The sequence below is a fragment of the Strigops habroptila genome, chromosome 19 (assembly GCF_004027225.2).
Source record: "Strigops habroptila isolate Jane chromosome 19, bStrHab1.2.pri, whole genome shotgun sequence".
Classification (NCBI taxonomy): domain Eukaryota; kingdom Metazoa; phylum Chordata; class Aves; order Psittaciformes; family Psittacidae; genus Strigops; species Strigops habroptila.
Window position 1 is genome coordinate 625,155 of NC_044295.2, and position 22,320 is coordinate 647,474.

General features: G+C 49.7%; 1 protein-coding gene across 2 annotated transcripts; it reads right to left on the minus strand.

Annotated features, from left to right (window-relative positions):
- Positions 1-1,088: 1,088 nt before the first annotated feature.
- Positions 1,089-22,029, minus strand: PSMD11 (proteasome 26S subunit, non-ATPase 11). 2 transcript variants are annotated; one of them, XM_030508634.1, is made up of 14 exons: positions 21,897-22,029; positions 19,943-20,044; positions 14,441-14,565; positions 11,567-11,638; positions 11,033-11,090; positions 9,049-9,243; positions 8,393-8,537; positions 8,121-8,181; positions 6,418-6,480; positions 5,723-5,848; positions 5,167-5,202; positions 3,969-4,020; positions 2,515-2,657; positions 1,089-2,433 (listed from the first exon to the last, which is right to left on the minus strand). In XM_030508634.1, the coding sequence occupies exons 1-13, from the start codon at positions 21,985-21,987 to the stop codon at positions 2,515-2,517; spliced, it is 1,269 nt and encodes a 422-aa protein (XP_030364494.1). In that variant the 5' UTR covers positions 21,988-22,029; the 3' UTR covers positions 1,089-2,433. The 2 variants fall into 2 exon arrangements, with proteins under 2 accessions (XP_030364494.1, XP_030364495.1); XM_030508635.1 differs by lacking the exon at positions 19,943-20,044 and having other exon boundaries at positions 21,897-22,014.
- Between the last annotated feature and the right edge of the window lie 291 nt (positions 22,030-22,320).

Genomic DNA, 22,320 nt, shown 5'->3' on the forward strand with positions numbered 1-22,320 from the left:
AAGCCAGAAATTAACACTGAAACCCCCGCGCGGCAGCGGCGGTGCCCGGCCGAGCTCGGGCCGGGGCGCAGCGCCCGCACCGCCGCCTCCGCTGCGGCGTCTCAAAGGCTGGGACCGGGTTTAGGGAAAGTGCCGGCGGACCCCGAGAGCCGCAGCTCAGCCCCGCTCCCGCACGGCAGCACCGGAGCCCCCACAGCGACCCCCCGAGGCCGCTCGGGCCCGGGCGCGGTGAAGCCGCTGGAGGCCGCCGGGCTCCAGCACCCAGCGGGAGGAGCGGGGCCGGTGTCACCCGCCCCGCCCCGGTGCTGCTGCCGGCAACGGGACGGGGCAAAGCCTCACCCGGACACCGCCTGATAAACCGGACCCGTCTATACCCCTCTCTGCACAGAAGCCACTGATGCTGCAGACGCGTGGCCGCCGGTCCCCTTCCCACGGAGCAAAGGCTTCAAAAGCCCCAAAACCTCCCATTTCCTCCAGCCACAACCACACCCCCTCCGCGCCAGGCACTGGGAACTGCCTGGGAATGGGGGGACACGGGTAAGGGGTATCCCCAGAGGCACCATGAACTTGGGGTTTAGTAAAGAAAAACCTCACTTTGGGCCCAAGCTCTGCTGGAGCTGCGGCTTCTACCAGGGCTGGTGCTGGGCTAGGCCGCGGCCAGGCACTCACAGCCATGCAGTGAAAAGCAGGGGAGAGCCCCTGATCCATCTTTTCCTCCCATCCCAAATTCAGACCTTGCACTTGGCCTTGTTGAACCCCATGAGGTTCACACAGTCCCACCTCCCAGCCTGTCCAGTCCCTCTGGATCCCATCCCTTACCTCCAGTGTGTCAACCACACCACAAAGCTATAATAATAATCCATAATTTCATTTATAACAACACAGCTTCATCCTATAACTCCAACTTCTTGTGCCAAGAACAGGTCCCAGCCCACAAATCTGCTGCTTAAAACATGGTCCCTCACACTGAATGTCTCAAACATCATCCCCAAACACTGCTCCCATGAGCTCCAGCCCTTCCCTACGTGCAGAGGGACCAGCATCCGAGGGGCCCCTTTGCTGCCTCCGCTGAAGACAGGAGCCAGAAGTTTGAAAAAAAACTTATTTTATTGGAACTCATCTGAACATCAGATATACCTGGTGCTGGTTAGCAAGAACCGTTTGTACATTTGATATTGATGGTGCCAAAAACCCAAACAGCGACCGACGGGATGAGATGGAAATGAAACAAAAGAATAAAATCATAAAATCAGATGTTGGAGAGGTTAAAATGTGAACAGAAAAGCAGGAAAAGAATCAGCCAGTCTAAAGAGTGAGCGAAGGCAAAATAGCTCCTGCCATAACAGAACCCTTGTACAAAATAGGGGGCTTGTAAGAAAAACGTGGAGACGGAAAGAGAGACAGAGGGAGGGAGATGGAGATGAGCAGGACAGAGCCGTGGAAGCTTACACTGCCCACATGGCATTGAACCCAGCTCGAACCTCACCAGACAGTGACACATACTGCAGCACGCCCTGCTCCACCCCACCTACCGACCCTGGCTCCCCATGGGCGCTGCACTGGCACATTCCAAGCTGTCTCCCATCGGCTGTTGGGAAAATAAAGGAACCCCAACGGCAGCAGAGGTCAATGGGAGGCTGATGGCGCCGGTGAAGGGAGGTGAAGCCTTGGGAACGCTGCTCTCCTGCTCTTCCTACCAGTGCAGGTGTGTGGGGGGGATAAACACGGACACTCTAGTCTAGTCTAAACAGGAGCATGCAAACCAGGCCTCGGGGAGGAGCGCTGCTCCCTGCAGCACAACCCGGCCCCGGCGCTGGGGGGGCTGGGGCTGGGGCAGCTCCGCAGCGCGGTCCTCGGGCACTGAAGCCGTTGGGAACATCACTGGGGAGCTGCTTTCGAGGGGATCTGAGGCCTTGAGGATCCAAAACCAAACACCACCAGTCTGTACATTTTGGGTCTCTTTTGGTTCAGTACAAATGGAATCAACTTGGCTGTTACACACTGCAAGTCTCAGCTTTGAGAGCAGAGGGAGAGATGAAACAAACTTGTTTTGGGCACCTACTGGTAACAAAACTTTGTCCCTGCTTAACTCTCTGCCATCCCTCAGGAAGTGGAAAGCACATGTTTAGGTAGTGTAAGCCTTTTTCCTTTTATTTAGAATACCCTCTTTGTTTAAACAATATTCCCCCCCCGGATACAAAGTTCGGCCAGTAAAGATTACATGGAAACTGGAACACGCATCGTATGGATACAGGATGCACTGGATGAGGAAGTTTAAAAACTTTCCGAGCGAAAAGTAGAACAAAGAGAAAAAGAAAAAGAAAAAATAAAGAAAAAAAGGAAAAAAAAAAATAATAATAAAGTCTCCTAACATTTTCCCCAAGGTTTCACTCTCCTGTCACACACACGCTCCACATGACAGCAAATTCAGCTCTGCAAAGAGAAAACAGAGCCACGTCAAGGCAGAGGAGAGGCAGCGAGGCTCGAGGACGCAGGAGCTCTGCCCCCACTCACCTATGTTAGCTTCTTGGCTTTGTTGTAGAGCGAATCCACTACTTTACTCATGTTCTGAATAGTCTCGAGGGCAGCTTCGTACGTTTTGTCTACAGGGGGTTCGTCGAAGATGATGAGGACTCCCTCGCCTTGGTCAAGGATGCCTGCGGGCACAACGCGGCCGTTACCCCAACGCATCACAGCTTCCACCCCGCAGGAGCGCAGGGGTCTGCCTGCCAAAGGGCCCTGGCTGGGTCTGGCTGCACTGCATTAGCTGCAGCTTCCCCACAGAGATGGAACCATCCTGGAGAGGGGCCCAACAAGACACCCAGGAGCTGCTTGTGCCTTGTGCCTGCGCATTCCCCAGCAGCCACTGAGCCCCGTGCCCGGGGGGTGGCTCAAAGCCCTTCGATAACTGCACTGTTTCCAGGTGCCAGATGGGCCCCACGGCTGCGTTCCGCAGTTCCTGAGCTGCTCTCTGACCAATGTGCTTCCTTCAGCCACTCGTCTTGCTCAGCCAGAGCCAGAGGGCTTCCTAAACTGACACTAGGGACAGTGCAAACAAGAGCAGAGGCGTTTGTTTCCTTGAGGGCTGATTAGAGAAGCAGCCTCCTGTGGTCCCAGACAAACCCGAACCACTCAGCTCTGCTGCAGGAGCAACACAGGAAATATCCTGACACAAATCCCAGCCTGGTTTGGGTTGAAGGAACCTTAAAAGCTTCTCCAGTTCCAACCCCCTGCCCCGGGCAGGGACACCTTCCACTAGAGCAGGTTGCTCCAAGCCCCTGTGTCCAACCTGGCCTTGAACACTGCCAGGGATGGGGCAGCCACAGCTTCTCTGGGAAAAGTCTGTGCCAGCGCCTCAGCACCCTCACAGGGAAGAGCTTCTGCCTCAGAGCTCATCTCAATCTCCCCTCTGGCAGGTTAAAGCCATTCCCCTTGTCCTGCCCCTACATCCCTTGTCCAAAGCCCCTCTCCAGGTTTCCTGGAGCCCCTTTAGGCACTGGAGCTGCTCTAAGGTCTCCCCTTCAGGAGCCTTCTCTTCTCCAGGCTGCCCCAGCCCAGCTCTCTCAGCCTGCCGAATCAGCCAAAGGTGACCTTGCTTGCTGTAGGAAGCTCTGAGGCAGAGCACACCTATGCTTGACAGCCCACCAGTGGGTCTCGAAACCATCCTTGGCTGCAGTCACAGCAAGGAAAGACTTAACAGTGGTTTCTGAGACGCCTCGAGCTTAACAAATCCATGGAGTGATAGAAGCAGCCTTCATGATAACAGAGTAACAGATGAACCCACCATTCTCTACTCTTCCCACATTGTTAACCTGCACGTCCCCTGTCTGAAGCAGGGCAGAGCTGTCTGAGGAGGACACTTGGGGCTCAGAGGTGCAGCGATAAGTAGGAGTCTATCCTCAGCTGGCTTACACACAGCCTGGCCGTGGGCAGTGAGGCAGGCAGGACTGAAGGACGCAGAGACTCACCATGAAATTTCTTGTCCAAGATCATCTGTGACAGTTTCCTTTCTACCTCAGCCTGAAATTGAAGCAGAAACATTAAAAGTCTCCCAGAACTATATAAAAGAAATGTGAATTTCACTACTCCACACTCAACAGCCCTGGTGGGATATAAGCACTACTTAACACCAGCTATTTTATCACTGAACACGGTGTCAGGACAGATCTCTCCTTGCACGTTGCTTTGATATTACCATATGCTTTAGATGACAGAGGAAATTAAGCAGTAGCTTTTAACAACGAGAGGACCAGGATGTCTTGCCCCTTGTCTGCACAGAAGAGGGTGCATCTGCCACCTCATCCAGGCACTCACTAGGGGATGGGGAGCATTCTCACTTGGTTCAGCAAGTATTTAGTCAAGTGCTGGCCAAGCTCATTTATGGCACTCAGCACCAAGGTGACCCCCTGCCCAGGCCCCACTGCAGGAGGGGGTGCTGGTTCTGCAGCTAAACTGCTGCCCAGCTTTTACTCAAGCTGTGTGTCAGACACCAAGGGCAAGCCTAGGGAAAGACTGCACAGAGAGAGAAGGAAGACAGATGATGTAATGACCGTAAGGGCCAAGCTTGGCACATTTCCACACCTCTGGCCTTAATGCCAACACGGGACAAAAGCACTTTGGGATACAACTGGCTGGGACTACAGTGGCTTTTCCTAAAACTTAATCTGGTTGGGATTATCTGTAAAGCAGTTATTGCAATAGTCAGGGTGACACAGGCGTCCCTAATGAAACTGCAGAGGGATTAGGTAGATGCCGTAGTTTAGGGGTCTAAGAAAGATTCCTCTGGGCACACTCATGAGGATTAAATGCAGGTCAGCAGGGAAGACTGAGCTGGCCACGACAGGAGCTGTTACTAGAGCAGAGGAAAGTCTGGCTCCAATCAAAAGCAAGTGCAAACACCAGGAGTAAAACCCACGTGAAGGAAGGTGAGGTTACGGCTAGCAACAAGTCTAGTGCAAAACGAGAAGTCCAGTGCAGAGGAAGCCAGTCTGATGGGGACTGCCCATGTTAAAGTTCAGCTCCCAAGAGTGGTATTTGCCTGTGAATGCTGTGGAGCTGATCTGCCAGACTTACTAGCCTACATTTATTTCCCTGGGGCAAATGCCATCTGACCTCAATTCCTCTGCCCTCTTAAGATGTGCCACCAATTTCCAGTGATGTTCTTACCTTTGAGAGCTTGATGAGGCTGGATATGTGTTCAATCTATAAGAGAGACCAATACAGTTAAGTAAATCTTTAGCTGCACTTTTGACACACAACACGAAGTATGGGGTTCTTCTATCTCCAATGGCTTTGCAGCTTAATGTCCTTCAGCTTTCATATCCAATTTTAACTGAAGATGGACTAGACACCTAAAGCCATTTCACTCTGAAACATGAAATAATGTTTTACCTCCAAGATTACTGCAGCTTTACCCACGACATATGAGAGCCCTGAAAAGCCAAATTCTGCTACCTTCAGTGCTAAAAGCATGTCCACCTTCAGTGTGGAGGGTGGACGCTAAGTGAAACAGGTGGAAAGGGCAATGACTCCAAAACGTGGTTTTCCAAAGTTCCCCTCAGCCCTCTCCTTATCATTTTTAGGCTGAACATGATGAACCCTGAGCTCTGGAAGTGCTGAGTAGCTCCGAGTAAGAAGTGTTCTGTATGGGAACAAGTCCCTCACCCACCAGCAGCAGGGGACAGAGGTGCCAGCGTGTTGCTGTGCTTGCTGGAACATTTACCTGTACTCTGGAGAAGGGTTCGATGACTCTGATCAGGTTCTGTTCCAATAAGTTATCGTAGAGCTTAGCCAAGTGAGTGTTAATGATGGGGTCGTCCCTGAGCTCCACCTTATAGTCTGTCAGAGCCTGCAGAAAACACAGTGGGGATCAAACAACTGAGGTAGCAACAGGTCTCCTGTCCCCAAGGTCCTCTAAGCCTGAAACAGTCTTCTCTCCCTGCCCAGCAAAGTATCAGTGGTTAATCCAATCCCATAACTTAGCTAAAAGGCCAGGAGGTCACAACAGCCTGGCAGCCTTTCAAGCATCTTTCATCTTTACACTGCTGGAGCTTAGCAAGAGAATCTCTGGTTTCCACTCAGGAGACAGCACGGCAGGATTGTTTCCTGACATGGGAATCCTCTCCGTTATCTCTGTGGTATTCTTACTGAAGCCAGAAGAAGAATGTAGGAAGATACACATCCCAGTGAACAGCACCAAAAGCTGCTTCAAATAAAAGGGGAAAAAACTAGTTTCCAGCAAGCTATTACTCCCCATGCTGCGAAAACCAACCCGCTCGACTGCGGTGGGGCATGTGTTGATGCACTGTTGCTTTCTTTGAATGCTTTTATGGTTTCCTGCTGTGGAATGTAACAGCTCATACAAGTCTCCAAACCTGGCGTTTCCAGGCAGGCCCTATTCTGTGTCTCCTGACTCACCTTTTCAAAATCAGCCAGCGATCGGTTCTTGCTGGCCTGTGCCACACATTTTAGTGCTTCTGTCTGCAGAGGAAGAAAATAAGAGGTTATTTTCCTGGGTTCTCCTCTCAGTGTTATTATGCCAACTGTGCAGTATATGGGAAACGTGCTTAAGCAGCAAAATGGGAATGTTCCTCTTGCTACAAAGCCATGTCAGTGTGACTTCCACACAGGCAGAGTAAGAACAGCTGCTCATAAGGAGAACAGGCGGAGCAGCTGCAGGACACAGCGTGAAATCAGCTCCACAGAAACAAAGACCTCGAGTTCTGCGAGGTTTGGGAACACCAGCTGCAGTTCCTATCGGGTTGCAGGTTGGGAGCAAGTTTGATCCGATTCTGCAGGAAAGTGAACGTTTTGGCACGTGCTTAATGAACATGGCCATTTTCAGCCCATAAGCTGTGTGTCTCCTTCAGCGTGTCCCACTTCCCCTGCTGAGCAGCAGAAGCACAGCAGAAGTCCTCTGGACGCCCTATCGTGGACAGCATCAAAAAGTGCTTCTTGTCTACCCCACAGCTGCTGAAACAAAGCAAAACTCAGCCACAACCAAACTACCATATTTCTACTGAACAGAACAGTAACAGCTCTAGAAGAACAGCGTCCAAGTGGTGAGAGGCACAAGCTCAGGAGCCAAGCAGCACAGCCCAGTGGCTGTGGTGCAGCAGGCGCAGGCTTCTGCTGCCACCTCTCCCAGCGAGCTGCCCCACGGTGCCCACTTTGCCTCTGCTCCCTCCGCTCCGTTTCCACTGCAGGAACTTGCCATCACTGCTGAACCAGGAGGCCAGGGCAGGAAGAGCTGGGATTTCCTGCACAGCACACTGCCCTCCTGCTCTGAAAAGGAGCCTCCAACCAGGCTGCCACCGGGGGAAGCAGATGAAGCAGGAGCAGGGCTGCCCTACATGATCTAGCAGGGATAATGCAGGGATATCCCCACTTCAGACTCTTTTCTAGCACATATGCTCACTGACCTCCTCTACTAAAGAGCTTCCCCGGTCCCCTGTGAAGCAGATGAGTATGAGCTCTTGCGTCAAAGTAAATAACAGGCTGGCCAAAGCCACTGAGGGCATCAGTGTGTAAGCCTGGCTCAGACCCTGGCACGCTTGGCTTTTGGCCCTGTACTTTATGTAAGTATCCCTGGATTTAATACGGAGGTGGCTTCACAGGCTGGCAAGTTAACATGTTAGAATAAACACTTGATTTAACAGCTCCCCAGATGCTTGGCTTCCACCTTGCAGTCATCTAGGTCTCAAGCTGCTCAGCTACGCTGCTATGAATGGGTTTTTAGGACTTGCTGCAACACAAGTAAAAACAATGAGTAACTTGGATTTAAATCCATCAGCTCCATCAGCTCCATGGCTGCAGGGCTGGCGAGGGTTGAGACACGAGTACCTCAGGGCATTAGGCATTTAGTAGTTTATGAAGAAAGCGGGGAGGAGAAAAAACAGAAAACTAAGCGAGCAGGCCAGGTTGTGAGAATCACTGTATTCCCTTCCGCAGGCAACTGACTGATAGTAATTACTCCTGGTAATTTAGTCAGTTCTGGATCTCATTCAGGACACTCAGAAGCAAAGGGTATTTTGGTATGAAAAGACCAATGTTTTTGGCAAACAGCATGGTATCATATTCTCAGAGATAATAGGAAGATAGAAAGGATGAAGTTTCTATACCTGTCTTCCTGCATACCGCAGAGCAAGCTTCCCACTCACTAATGCTTGCACATCTTCTGGGCTAGAGAGGGGAGGGAAGGGAAGAGAGCATTTATTCAACACCACGGTCAGCTTCAATCTAAGGGTGTCTCCAAAATTCCCCATTGAAAGCAAATTACTACAATTCAAGTAACATTGTATCAGAAGCATAAAGACAATTAGAGCCATATAAGCAAAAAGCCTTTCCCATTTAAATGTAAGGAGTATTCTTCACAGAACCATTTGCCACATACATGTTCAGCATGATTTTGCACAGCAACATGTATTTGAGCGCAGTGATGGCTTTTGGGTTGTCAATTGAATCATATCCCTCAAACGCCTCATAAAAATACGAATAAGCTGTTTTCCAGTCCTTCTCTTCTGCTGCATGGATAATACCTGTGGAGAGGAACAAAAAGGCAGGCATCAGAGTTAGTTCTGAATGGGAGGAAGAAGACAGAACAATTTGGATGCCCAGTGCTTTATCTGGTCCTTCAGTAAAGGGAATCTTTCCTTCTGTGCCTCCCTTTACCTTATCTCTACCAGGAGAACATCCATGCCCTCTCTTAAGGGGACACGTTAAGAAAGACAAGTTGAGAGCACTCCAGGTAAGCGCCTGCAAATCAGGTCAGGAACAACATTACAGTTGTACTAACACAGTGTACTGTGAGTGCTCAGGGAGATTATGGACCCTCTGTCACTGGAGGTTTTCAAGAACAGGCTGAAAAAACCATTTGTCAGGAACAATGTAATTACAGCTGATCCTGCCCGGAGGCAGCTGGGCAGACTTGTGGGCATTCAGGTCGCACCTAGCATCATTTTCTATGATTCACTCAGGAAAGAACAAATATCAGGCAACCAATGCATCACAACGAGGCCCAGCCCTTCCCCTTCTCCTGAAGGGCTTTACCTGACTGCATGTCTAACGCTGCTTGCAGCTTGGGGGGACAGTAGATTGCGTTGGCTGTGGTCCGTGCAGAGGTTAAGGCTGCTCTTGCTTTTGGCAGATTGCTCAGGGCATGGTAAGTCTTACTTTCTAGCAGCTGCACTTCCACCAGCAATGCCTTGTCATCCATCTTCTTCAATTCCCGAAGAAGCTGGGAGCCTAGCAGTGGGGAAGAACAAGATTACCTTTGTAACCTGCTCTGCATCAACAACTACACAAACCAAGTCTTTCCAGATGACACCCTTCTTCCCCCACAGCAGGGCAGGCTCTCAGGAAGGGAGGCTAGGCTTACACAACCTGTTCTTCCAAGAAGAAACAGGGGAGAGGAAATAATAGCGGGTCAGTGTCAGTCCACAGCTGGAGAATGAACCAGTTTTGTGTTAGAGGTGGAAGAGGGCAGTGAGAACTCTTGGGTATGGGGACAGCACGTCTCTGCCACCTCACCGTGGGCAGCAGACACTCAGCAAAAGGTCAAGGATGGCTTGTGCAGTTCCGATTGTCACTCTGGCACCCCTTCCCCAGCTGAGAGCGTGATTTATCACTCACATTCACTGCTCTGAGCAAACCTGAAGTACTGCCCGTTCCTGCACCATTCCCCTAGGGTGAGACCTGAGGATTTCCAAGCACCTCCTAAGAATATGGGATGAGGAAGGAATGTTTCAAGCACAAGACATCTACAGATCAAATTTAGGAGGTAGGAATGGAGAGCCTAAAAAATGCCTAGATAAACTGTCCCATTAAAGCCTTGTGAAGACAGAGCCAGCCTTAGAGGAAGCTTTTCCCCTTCTTTCCCCCCATCACAAACTAAAGAGCTAACTTAGGGCAAGCAGAGATGAGAACTTCATCCTCACTTGCTATGCTCAGGGGCTGAAAACCACACCTAAAACTGCATAAATAGGTGGAAGAGAAGGCACCCTCCCTAGAAACATCTCATAGGCACTCTGCTTGAACCTCCTCCCTGCAGACACAACCACATCAGCCACACAGAAATGCTAGCACCCCCACTGACACCTCAAAAGAGCTTTTGGAGAGGCTGTCCTATGGCATGGGCAGCTCCCTAAGCTGTACCCCCATCATCCAAGTGATTAATTTACTGAAGCAGAGCTTTGGAGTGTGAACTGACCAGTTTAAACCTGAATTTGTGACACACGTGTATTCAAACCAATTCTAAGTTGATAATTAATTCTGTGCCCTTCACATAACTTGACATTCAGATCAGATCCAAGTCACCCAGGGGACTCTGGACACAACACATGCTCTTGCCACCACACTGTTTACGAAGTGTGAGATGGGTGAGCACTTCTGTCCACGTCAGCGCAGTCACCCCTCAGCCCTGCTGGCACCCACGTGCTGAGCTGGCAGAGCAGTCTGTACAAGCCAGCTTAAACCTCGTCTTACATTACTGCAGTATGTGCAAAATGAGCATCTGAACAGCACCAAAGGGAGTTGGGCCGTGGAGCTGACCTGCTTCACTCTGCCTTGCAGCAGAGCAGGAGGGTTCACGTGGTTAATTACCACATCTCAGGTGGTGCAGAAGCAAATTCTTGAAGTCTTCACCCTACTGCACAAGAGCTTGTCTAATTACGTCCTTAGAGGTTTGCCATCTCCTGGCATTACTACTGCTTTTACTGTGTATTTGGGCAAAGCTCTCTGACCACAGCATTGTAGTACGTATGTTCCAGCAGGAGCCAAACCTGATGGCCTTCAACAGGCTACAGCTCCTCTCTGCTTCCAAGATTACTGGAAATGAACAAATGGTGAGAATAAAAAGATCTCTAGAAGCTGTTATCACCAAGCTATAACAAATCATGGCAGAACGGGTACAGCTCTGAAAAATCAATGCCTGAGTCCTACAAAACTTGAGGCACACGATGAATTCTTTCCCTTGTTAGCCTCAAGACTAACCTCAAAGCCAAGATCTACTACCACCACCTAGTGGAAGACTCACCTAGTTGCAGTGCTTCTTGGTACCTCTTGGTATCGAAGTACAAAGAGACCAGCCTCGCCTGGAGAACAGAAAAGGAACTGCTGTGAGGGAAGCCAAAGAAAGGTAGCACAGATTTATTTTGTAAAATGAAACTTCATATTCTTATCTGCACAGACTTCACTAAAACCGTCTGTGTTCATTACATGATATGGTCCAGTTCTGCAAGATCTACCATTTGCAAGATGAGCCAGTCTAAAGACAACGGGTAAAATCCTGCCTCTTCAAGAAGAGTCACTAACTATAGTTTAATAGTTATCATAGAACAATAAAACGGTTTGGGTTGGAAGGAACCTTAAGATCATCAGTTCTAACCCCCTGCCATGGGCAAGGATACCTCACCCTAGACCAGGATGCTCAAGGCCCCATCAACCTGGCCTTATCACCCATCCATTACACGTACAAAGACGTGGACAACACACTACAAGTTTTACAGGTATTAAATCTGATAAAGGGAAGACACTGTTACACAGGTTTGGGATCCACAATGTAACATACCTCCAGAGCCTGGCGTAGGAAAGTCCTCTTCTCTGATTTGGCCCATTCAATACACTCTAAACACAGGTCAACCTTAAAGGGAGCAGAAAGAAATGTGTAAAGCCTTCTGCTGCCCCTCTTTAAAACAGCAGTATGCTTCAATCATTTCCTACAAAGCAACAGAAATACAACAAAGCCTGAATCTCCACAATGTAGTTTAAGGAAGCAAAGTCATTTCTGGTTCAAACGTTGCACTAGGGCTGGCAGCCTTCAGCACTAGTGCCTACCCAAAATGCCTCTTTTAATACTAGCAGGGTAAGTGTGGTTTTGTAGTTCATCGCTGATGAGAACTGCAGCTCATCAGTGCAAGGTTAACCAGCTTCTCACCAAAGACTCGCTGGTAACCACACATGGAACACTTTAGCCTCAGGCTGCATCATGCTGAAACCAGAGTTTGAACTCACAGAAATGTTGTGCAAAATGACACAGACCAGCTAAATTGTGCTATGTATTTTCATAGTCCATTTGCTAGATTAACTTCCTGCACTTTGTAGCAACATTCACAGTATGACACTACTTACAACACATAGTGCAAGAGGAAGTAAAGTTCAGAAAGCAAACTAAGGTTGAATTTAAGCTTTAGCAGTCACAAAACCCAACAGACCACCTTCTTTAATTCCTTTTCTAACGCATTTGGCTTCCAGTAACTTCTGGCCACCAGGGACAACCCTCCCACACTGGAATATGAAAATAAAGATTTGGCTTCCAAAGTTTCACCAGTAAAAATTACTGCTGAAATCCTAATAGCATTTCTTAGGCAGCTGTGTTTTTGTTGGAAATAAAACCATCTGGGCACATGAGAACTGATTCTGCCTTAGGGGCAAGGGACGGACGAGAAGACTTTGAGGTCCCTTCCAGCATGTGTTGCTCCATTTCACTCAAGCTATAGAGAAGACTGTATTTTCAATTGCTCTACAAAGAAAGGAAAATAAAGTGCACGTGTTTTAGGGCTTAAATATGCCAGATCCCGCATGTCCTTTAGCAGTACAAAGCAACAGAGGTGCTGGGCTCCACTGCTTGCAGCAGAGTCAGGAGCCAGGAGCCAGTCAGCAAGTGACACTGGATGTTTTATCTACTGCTTCAAAGCAGAGTGAAGGCACCCAGTGGCTTCTCATACTATTAAGACTGTTGTGATTCCCTTGATGAATAAAGCAGTCATGTTCTCACTCCATTAGAAGAGGGTGTCAATTTAGTACTGGCCAATAATACACAGTAAGTCATCCTGAGGTGCTAGGTTCAGGAATGCCTTTTCCCAAATCTCTGGATCACAGCTCTTTCTGGAACAGCTCTGTAGCTGCACCACACTGCAAGGCTTGTCAGCTGCTCAACACTGCTTATTAAATAGGGACACTTTATGAAAAGCCATTATGAAGTCTCAATTTATTGCACAGTGATAGCTGGAGCATTAGGAGCTGGAGAAATCTCTAATTTCATTGCTTTACTGGACTCTTGGGAGCTGTCTTACATACATTTCACTGAGGAAGCAAATGTCCCTCTGAACAGGCACGGAAAGTACTGAGGACTGCTGCATCAAGAACCTCACAGGTTAGGGGTCACAATTACTTGAGGTTTTGGGGTTAGCTTCAGAATATACTCGAAAGCAAATCATTTTACTAACTTGGCTGTATTTCCATCGCTGTTACTCCAAGTTCTTCCCCCACCATAAAATGCCACCTTTTGGGACTGCATCCAAATACCATCATTTTTATCAAATTACCTTTAGAAGAAATGTGAAGTCATTTTCTCCTGACATCTTCAGGGGTTCCCTTCTCACCTGCACATCCTACCCCACCTTCCTTAACCTCTTCCATTAAAGAAGAGGGGCAAAAGATTCTGTCACCATTTACAGTAACGTGACACAAGCCACAAGTACTGAACAGCAAATGAAGAACATTTGCTGGGTTACCTGAGCTAAAGGATAATAGTTTTGTGCTAATTTGGCTGCTAAGAATGCCACCTGCATCTCAACACAGCAGAGCCTCTTCTAGGCTGACATTTGTCACTCACTGTGTGTACAATGTTATGTGGGCTTTGTCCTTAATGTGTTGCTCAGACCCTCCCTGCCTCCCCTCTCTGTCTATCTGCTCTGGCGTGCCAGTACAACCCATGCCACTGCAGGTCAGTGCTGCTTGCAAGTGGCTCCTCATCATTTATAGGGTGTTCCTGTCCTTCTCTCATTCCCAAATAACCAACAAGTCACATGGACAAAAGAAAAAAAGAAGAAAAACAACTGTGTTGTAAGGAGCTAATGAGAACGGAGTAAATCCTAACTGTGGGCTATCATAGCCAGAATGGGTTTTCTAGTGGAGAAGTTCATCCACTGGAAGTAGTTCACAAGGGGTAGCTGGAAAACTTTTTCCACTTCAGTAGTAGCTTCCATGCCTCTGTAGAGTAAGACACTCACCACGCTGTCTCCAGGTAAAAGACACTAAGTAATACTCACCACCAGACCTTGAACACTCGCTCCTCTAGCTCCATGCCATCACACACTGTCCCCAGCTGCCCACGAGACCACTGGACCCGGTGCAGCATCTCTCACCTCTCCAACACTAGTCACACTACAAACTACTACTGATGCTGTGCACCTAACAGCAAGCACCACAAACCAAACTGCCCAGGGCAAGAGTTACTCCTAACCTGCAGCAGGATGAGGCTTGCAGAAAAACATGGTTATGAGCGAATTAAATTAGGTAATCTTTTATTAATAGAATCTATCCAAATGCATTAAAGGAATGTTTTCTGACATGAATAATTCTTCAGTGTGGAGCAAACTGGGTCGGATAATGGAGTTAGAGCCTTTTCAGGGACAGACTATTGCTGAAATTTAAATCTCACCTCCTGTCCTGTTGCTGCCTCCATATCAAGGAACAGATCGAGCAGGGATCGGACTAAGCGGGCGGCCTTTGCTTTGCTGATGGAGTTCAAGAAGGGTCGAACATACTTCAGGAGTCCTCCCAGCTCTGCATACAGCAAAATAAAACCATGAAATGCAACCACAGAGCCAAAAGTTCCACTTGACATGTCTATACACAGCAGTAGTTATTACATCAAACAGTTTGTAACAGTCTCTGGCAGAGGTGAGTGTTGAGCTCCCGTCTCACCCGCACAGCACACGTTTCCCGTTACTTCATTTCACCCAATTATAACACCATTTGTAACTACACTTGCCTCAGGCATGCTTTAAAAATGGAGGAATCTGTTAAACGCTTTGAGATTTTTCTATAAAATGGAGTTTATGGTTTAAGTATGTTTTTATTAACTCACAGCATGATGTTTTACTCTGCCATACCAGCCAGCCCTAGCAAGTCCGATACACCCTGCGCTCTGCTGCTGAGCAAATGACAGTTCTTAACACCTCAACTACCCCCATCACCCCATTAGATCTTACTTAACTAGATTGCTGTTTCTACTACTCCCATTATTAGCTTACAGTTACAAAGCCAGTCTCAAGCTCACAAAGGAAAAGTCTTTCTTTATGAAGAAATACACTTAAAGTGTCATTCCTACAGAGCACAGGAACGCAGCAGTCAACACCATGGCAGTTTCAGGACCCCACGTCCGAGGAAGCAGAAGGGAGTTCCGTGTTGGAATTGCACAGCACTAGTTAGAAGTTTTCTCCTTCTCCAGCAGGTCATGGAGGGGATTCTCCCCCTCTGCTGCGCTCTGGGGAGACCCCCCCCACAGCCCTGATCCAGCTCTGGGGCAGCAGCACCAGAGGGACGTGGAGCTGGCCAGAGGAGCGAGGCCAGAGGAGGCCCCGGAGCTGCTGCGAGGGCTGGAGCAGCTCTGCTCTGGAGCCAGGCTGAGAGAGCTGGGCTGGGGCAGCCTGGAGAAGAGAAGGCTCCTGAAGGGGAGACCTTAGAGCAGCTCCAGTGCCTAAAGGGGCTCCAGGAAACCTGGAGAGGGGCTTTGGGCAAGGGCCTGTAGGGACAGGCCAAGGGGAATGGCTTGAACCTGCCAGAGGGGAGATTGAGATGAGCTCTGAGGCAGAAGCTCTTCCCTGTGAGGGTGCTGAGGCGCTGGCACAGGGTGCCCAGAGAAGCTGTGGCTGCCCCATCCCTGGCAGTGTTCAAGGCCAGGTTGGACACAGGGGCTTGGAGCAACCTGCTCTAGTGGAAGGTGTCCCTGCCCGTGGCAGGGGTTGGAACTGGGTGAGCCTTAAGGTCCCTTCGACCCAAACCAGGCTGGGATTCTATGAAGATGCTGCTTTCAGCAGAGCAGCACCGCACCACCAGAGGGTTCAGTGCCCACTCATAACATAGTGGGGTCATACACTGAAATCACAGCTTATTTGCCCCAAAATTTTAAGTCTCACCAAAACATCAGCTTGATGTCACACTACCACATTTGCAAGATTTGATAGTAAAGAAAACACCAAACAACCAAAACGAAACCTGTAATGAGAATTCCAGGAATACTTCAGTATACTCTGTACCAAACTGGTGCTGGAAGCAAAACTAAGAGACTCATTTCAATTAGTGTATGAAGGAGCATCAGCACAATTTCCTTTTGGGAGAATTCCAGTAAAAACAGCTGAAAACAAAGTTTCTTTCACATTTCATTTAGCAGGAATGCAAAGAATTGCTGTAAGAGCATCTTAACATCTACAAATTATTCCTTATCGTTTTTACTATTTCAACCTAATTATTTATAAGTTTAATCAAGCCTGATACAACTCATCTCTCACACTGTGAAGAAGGGAACTCAGTGTGTTCCAATCCAGCTGCTCATGGTGATGCACTGACATTTCTATACATCTGAAAGTGCAGTTTTAGAACACAGAGAACTCATCTCCAGGGTGCCCTGAATCCTTATTTTCCAAAGAGCAGCACAAGAAATCACAACTCTTTCGACAACAAAGCACTCAGGCTTTGTCCAGGGAACAAACCAAAGATGCTATGGCTGCCATGCCTAAGGTTTTATAGAAGTTTTCCTTTCTGCCTGAGAATAAATGGGCAGGTTTGTCTAGAATGAGGTACAGTTACTTCAACATCTAAGATTTAGCCCCACTGCCAGTTTCAACTCAGCTTTTACTCCCCAAGGATCTGTCACCCACTGCCCCATAGCAGACGATGGCTTCACCCACACCTCCTGCACTCACTCTGCAGTCCCGCTCATGGGTGCAAATCCCAACCATCTTAATCCAATCCCAACTCTCTGGTTTCACATACAGGAAACAAACTCCCATCAGCAGCAGACACCTGCTTCCAACACACCAATTCTGTGCAGAGCTGCTCTCAAGCATCCTTCCTCTCGATGTGAGCTCCACATCACCTTGGTGGGCTTGGAAGAGAAGCAGCTCTAAAGCTGGAGTTGCCCAGAAGCTGGTTCTTGTGCTCTTCCCTGGCGCAAATAACACAAGCACTTGAAAACACAGGGAACAAGTCTGCTTCTTATCAGGTCACGGTACCATGTCCTTATAGCTTGGAGCTCTGTAACTAAGAATTTGCCAGTTTTCAGTCTGTCTCATCAAGGCAGAGAGACTCTTTCTGAGATCCAGCAACTCCCAACTACTGCGAGGTACCAACTCTTCCTACAGTACTTCACTGCACTACACCAGCTCCTCGGAACCAACCACATCATGTTTTTAGTGCCAAAACACACTCTTCCATACAGGAAAGGAACTTTAGGAAAAGAAAAGCCCACACTGCAGTACTTCCCTTTCGGTTCACTTGCTCAACACCTGCCTGAGAATTCACTGGAAAGCAGATCTGATGTCAACAGCTAGAATTTATCTGTACATTTTGCATACTACACATTTAGCCACGCGGGCTCCAAGTTCCACATTTAGCCATGCAAGCTCAAAGTTCCCATAGAAATTTCTCTTTCCCACCAATGTAACTGTCAACTATTTTTAGGATTCTTTTTTTTTTTTAACTCGCATGGTAAAGGGGTGTGATTGACAGCTCTGGAGAAGTGATGAGCAGCAGCTCTGCTGCGCACCCTCCCAGAAAGTGCTTCCACAAGCTAACATGCCACGTACCCGAATTCCTGCCCCGAGTTCTTCCAATCCTATAGTTTAAAGCAGTGTTATAAAACTCTAGAAATGTCCTAAAAACCATAATTAAGTTCCAAGTTCAACCCTTTCTCAAGCAGATAAAGAGGTCATTTGTATTATTGTTGTTGTTAAATAATGTAGTTCAATAGAGGTTAGTCCTCTAAAAACTCCAGGTTCATTTCCCACTCTCAGCCAGTCAAACTTTCAAACCCCACCAAAGTGCAGCTGATTTTCTCCCACATCCCTTCATCTCTGGGAAGTTATCGCTTGAAAACAGCCCATGAGCCACTGCAACACCTCGAAGCTGTCAAAGAAATTCCACTGGCTAAAACTAAACCACACACAGAAAGAGCTACAATGATGAGACCTACTTCATTCGGGCCAGAAACTGCTCAGTCTCAGTCATTTCCTTGTGAGGCTGAGCAGCGCAGGATTCTTTCCCCTTGGATCTGAGCTCTGTGTCTGCCTGGTGCTAGCAACTTTGGGAAGGGTTGTACCTGCTGAAGATGCTGCTGCCCCTGACTGCTCCTCACTCCTATAGCCTGCTTCACCCTAGAAAGCACACAGACAAGGAAGGTGACAGTGTCTTTCCCACATCCCTGAGCTGTGGCACCCTCTTCCTTCATCCCACATCCTCACCACACGTCTCCAGAAAGCACAACCTGGTCATCTCACTCCAATCTACACATACACAACTGGCTTCTTAGCATTGCCAAATTCATTTTCTTCAGAATATTGTGGATCTGCAGCTTAGTGCTTCCCTTAATACATTTCAAACACATTTCACCTTTGCTCCTTCATAAACCTGGATTTCATGAGTTAACATTGTCATTTTCAATTATTTAGCCTTCCCCTTAAAGAAATCTATTAGCTGGCCATGAGGATACACTGAAGTTCTTTATACTCAGGTAAGACTTTGGCTTAAACTCAAAACTATTCCAAGTTCTGCAGCAGTAACAACTCTCCTCTCAGGCTTCTCCACACCAGCAGCACATCCACACATTTACTCGAAGAGACTCTTTGGATGATTTCCCCCTTTTTAGCCCAAACACACACATCTTCCCTGGTGCAGGAGTAAAGCCAAGTTTAGTTATCTCTACAGAAGCAAACATGTGAGTGCAAAGGGCACCTGTACAGCACAGACACCTATTACTTAGTTAAAGGACCTCAAGTCAATTAATATCTCGAGGTGAAAGGTGCTGCAGAAAGGGCCAGAGCACTCCCCAGCAAAAGAAACAAAACCAACCTGCTGAGTACACCAGAACACACCCACTGCCCTGAGCCTTCCAGGAAACAGGACACACGAACAGATTCAAGCAGAAAAAAAAGTTGAATAGAGAATTCTACTCCATTTCTGTCCTCTCACACATTCACAAACAGGACTGTCAAGCCTTGCTCCCGTGTGGAGCTGGGCAAGGATGTAATGTTTCAGCAGATGAATCACAGAGTTGTTTGGGTTGGAAGGGACCTTAAAGCTCCTCCAGCTCCAACCCCCTGCCACGGGCAGGGACACCTTCCACTAGAGCAGGTTGCTCCAAGCCCCTGTGTCCAACCTGGCCTTGAACACTGCCAGGGATGGGGCAGCCACAGCTTCTCTGGGCACCCTGTGCCAGCGCCTCAGCACCCTCACAGGGAAGAGCTTCTGCCTCAGAGCTCATCTCAATCTCCCCTCTGGCAGGTTAAAGCCATTCCCCTTGTCCTGTCCCTCCATCCCTTGTCCAAAGCCCCTCTCCAGGTTTCCTGGAGCCCCTTTAGGCACTGGGGCTGCTCTAAGGTCTCCCCTTCAGGAGCCTTCTCTTCTCCAGGCTGCCCCAGCCCAGCTCTCTCAGCCTGGCTCCAGAGCAGAGCTGCTCCAGCCCTCGCAGCAGCTCCGGGGCCTCCTCTGGCCTCGCTCCAGCAGCTCCACGTCCCTCTGGTGCTGCTGCCCCAGAGCTGGATCAGGGCTGCAGTGGGGGGTCTCACATCAATTCAAGCAATTGAGAAGGAAGCTGCTGGTGAGTAAGGACGTTTTGGGACAAACTTTCCAATCTGAAACAAGGCCTTGAAAAACTTCTCAACTTAAACATAACTTAACCAAACTTTATCACATGAATCAAAAATTGGCCACATATCAAAGACTCAGAAACTAAACTGCCCAATGCATCAGCAACGCTTTGGAATACCGGGACAAGTAATATGCGATTAGTATTTTATGTTGTTTCTCTAGTCCTGTCTCCAAGAGAACATTCCCTGCCAGAACAAAACCTGCTTTTATTTCCATCTCATCAAACTAGGAGACTACATTAATCTGAACGTATGTTTCTCTCACCCATTACCTCAGTTACTTATTTCAGGCTCACCTTCTGCCTGCCCAGTCTTGGCCAAAAGCGAGCCCAGCTCCAGGATGCTCTGCTCCTTGACTTGCACCGCCTCTTCATCATTCTCCTGGACGTCACGTTTCACTAGGAAAAGAGTTGAGAAGTTACCTTTAAAGCTGTTTCAGTTAGAGGATAATCATTACTCCTCAGCTCCCGGAAAGGCACCAACAAATGTAACTGTTATAACAGGCAACAGTGAGATCTGGAAAGCAGATTATGTGGGAAGTTTAAAGGTGTAACTCAGAGTGCTTCATCTGTGCTGCACAAAGGCTTTAATCCAGCTGACAGACACAACTGCAAGCTCCAACTTGAATATAACTTAAGTTTTGAAGTGTTCTCATTAAGCTTGTCCAGCTGTTCATTTAAAAACCACCACCACGCAACAAACCCTCTCTTGCTGAAGCCACAAAAGCAAAGAGAAGAAATGCGATGGGATTTCCAGGGCTGGCTGTGCTGCTTTGGCCATTCCTGCTGTTGCTGCTCTGTGTACGAGGTGGTGATCCCGTGGTGCAAAGGCAGCACAAGAACATCACCAGCTCTGTGAGCAGGGTGAGCCTGTGCTCCTCACTCAGGAGCACATCGCGTGTTCCAACCGCGGCAGGAGGCTCCTTCCCACACTGAACTCCGACAATCTCATCGTCACTGTGTACCAACGTGAGTAACTCTGCCTCTGAAGCACACAGAAGGGCTAAATGACACACGGCAGCACCAAACCTGTGTTTACACAACAGGAATTTCATCTAAGTCAGCCACAAACAACACTTTCCTCCCTGCCACCTACTACCACGTAAATATTCATCTCCACCATCCAACTTGTAGGCAAACAAAGCCCAAATCCGCTGCCCAGCTCTCCAGAGGGAGCTGGGATGCTCCGTGCAGCCTCTGAGCACAGGCTGCAGCTTCCAGCCCCCGTAACCAAACATGGGAGGTGTCAACAGCAAAATAACTTTGTTCTCGAGGAGCCGAGCATCGCAGCACGGCTCCCGGGGCTGCTCCAGCTCACACCGACCGGCAGCACGAGCTGCTGTCACTCCTGAGCGTGACCAGCTGTAGGTGTGTTGACAGGCTCGAGAACACCAACTACTAATTAACCAGCCAAACAACAAGAGGGCCGAGCAACTTGTACAGAGCACACAGTCATTGCCATTCCAAGGTGTAGCACAGACACCAGGAAACACTCATTTCCCAGCCACAGCGGGGTGACAGCGGGTCACAGCACCCTACCAGAAACCACCCCACGTTAAGAGAAGCAAGAATTACTCTTTAAAGACCAGTTTCGAAGGCAGCCCCTCTCCCTCCCCTGTCCACACACCACTCGATAGCACCAACATCTTGGCACCACTAAATGCCCGGGACAGCCCAAAAAGGCGACTGCTGCCAACAGCATCTGTCTCGAAACGAGCAGAGGTTAAAACTCCAGCCATAGCACAACAGAAACTCCCCAAAACTTCCTGCACGGCGCCGAGAAGGTGCTTGAAATAGCGGGTGGATTTTAGCGTTACCAAAGGGAATATCGCTCCCCAGCAGAGCGTTCTCCTCCTCCTCCAGCCCGCCGCAAGCCCCGGCCGCTGTGACACCGCAGCCCAGTAAGCAAAGAGCCCGCACCGCTGCCCGGGCTTCAATGCAGACGAGCTCACACCGCGCTCAACGGGCAGCAGAAGCCGGCCCGAGCCGCGGGGCTCCGCTGACAGGCTCCCGGCTCGGCCGCCCGCTCCACTCGGCAGCTCCCAGCCCGTGCGGCGGGCAGCGGCCCGGCCCCGCGGTGCGGGTACAGGCCCCGCGCCGGTTGGAGCGGGCCGGTGCCGGTGGAGCCGGGCCCAGGCCTCGCTGCCGTCCGGCTCGCACGGTGAGTCAGCAGCCGGCGGCGGCGGCGGGCGGCGGGCGGCGGCGGGCGGTGGGTGGCGGCGGGCGGCGCAGGGGCAGCGGCGGCGCTCACCTATGGAGTGCAGGATGCCGATGGAGGCCTCGCGGTCGGTGGAGAGCAGGGACTGGGCGCGCTGGAACTCCAGCACCGCCGCCGCCGCCATCTTACCGCTCCCTCACTCCCTCCTCGGCGACACGCCGGAAGCAGCCGGCGCAGAACACGCCCCTTTCCGGGGGGAGGGAGAGGGACCGAGGCATGACGGGAGTTGTAGTCCAGGCGGCTGCGGACGCGAGGTGGGGAGGAGGGGGCGTGGCCGTGGGGTGGTGAAGGGGCGGGGCTTGGGCGAGGGGGCGTGGCCTGGAGAGTCCGTGAGGCGGGCGGGGCCTCCCTGCGGGGTCTACATGGGGTCTATGTGGGATCTATGCGGGATCTATGCGGGATCTACGCGGGATCTATGCGGGCTCCACGCGGGCTCCACGCGGGATCTATGCGGGGT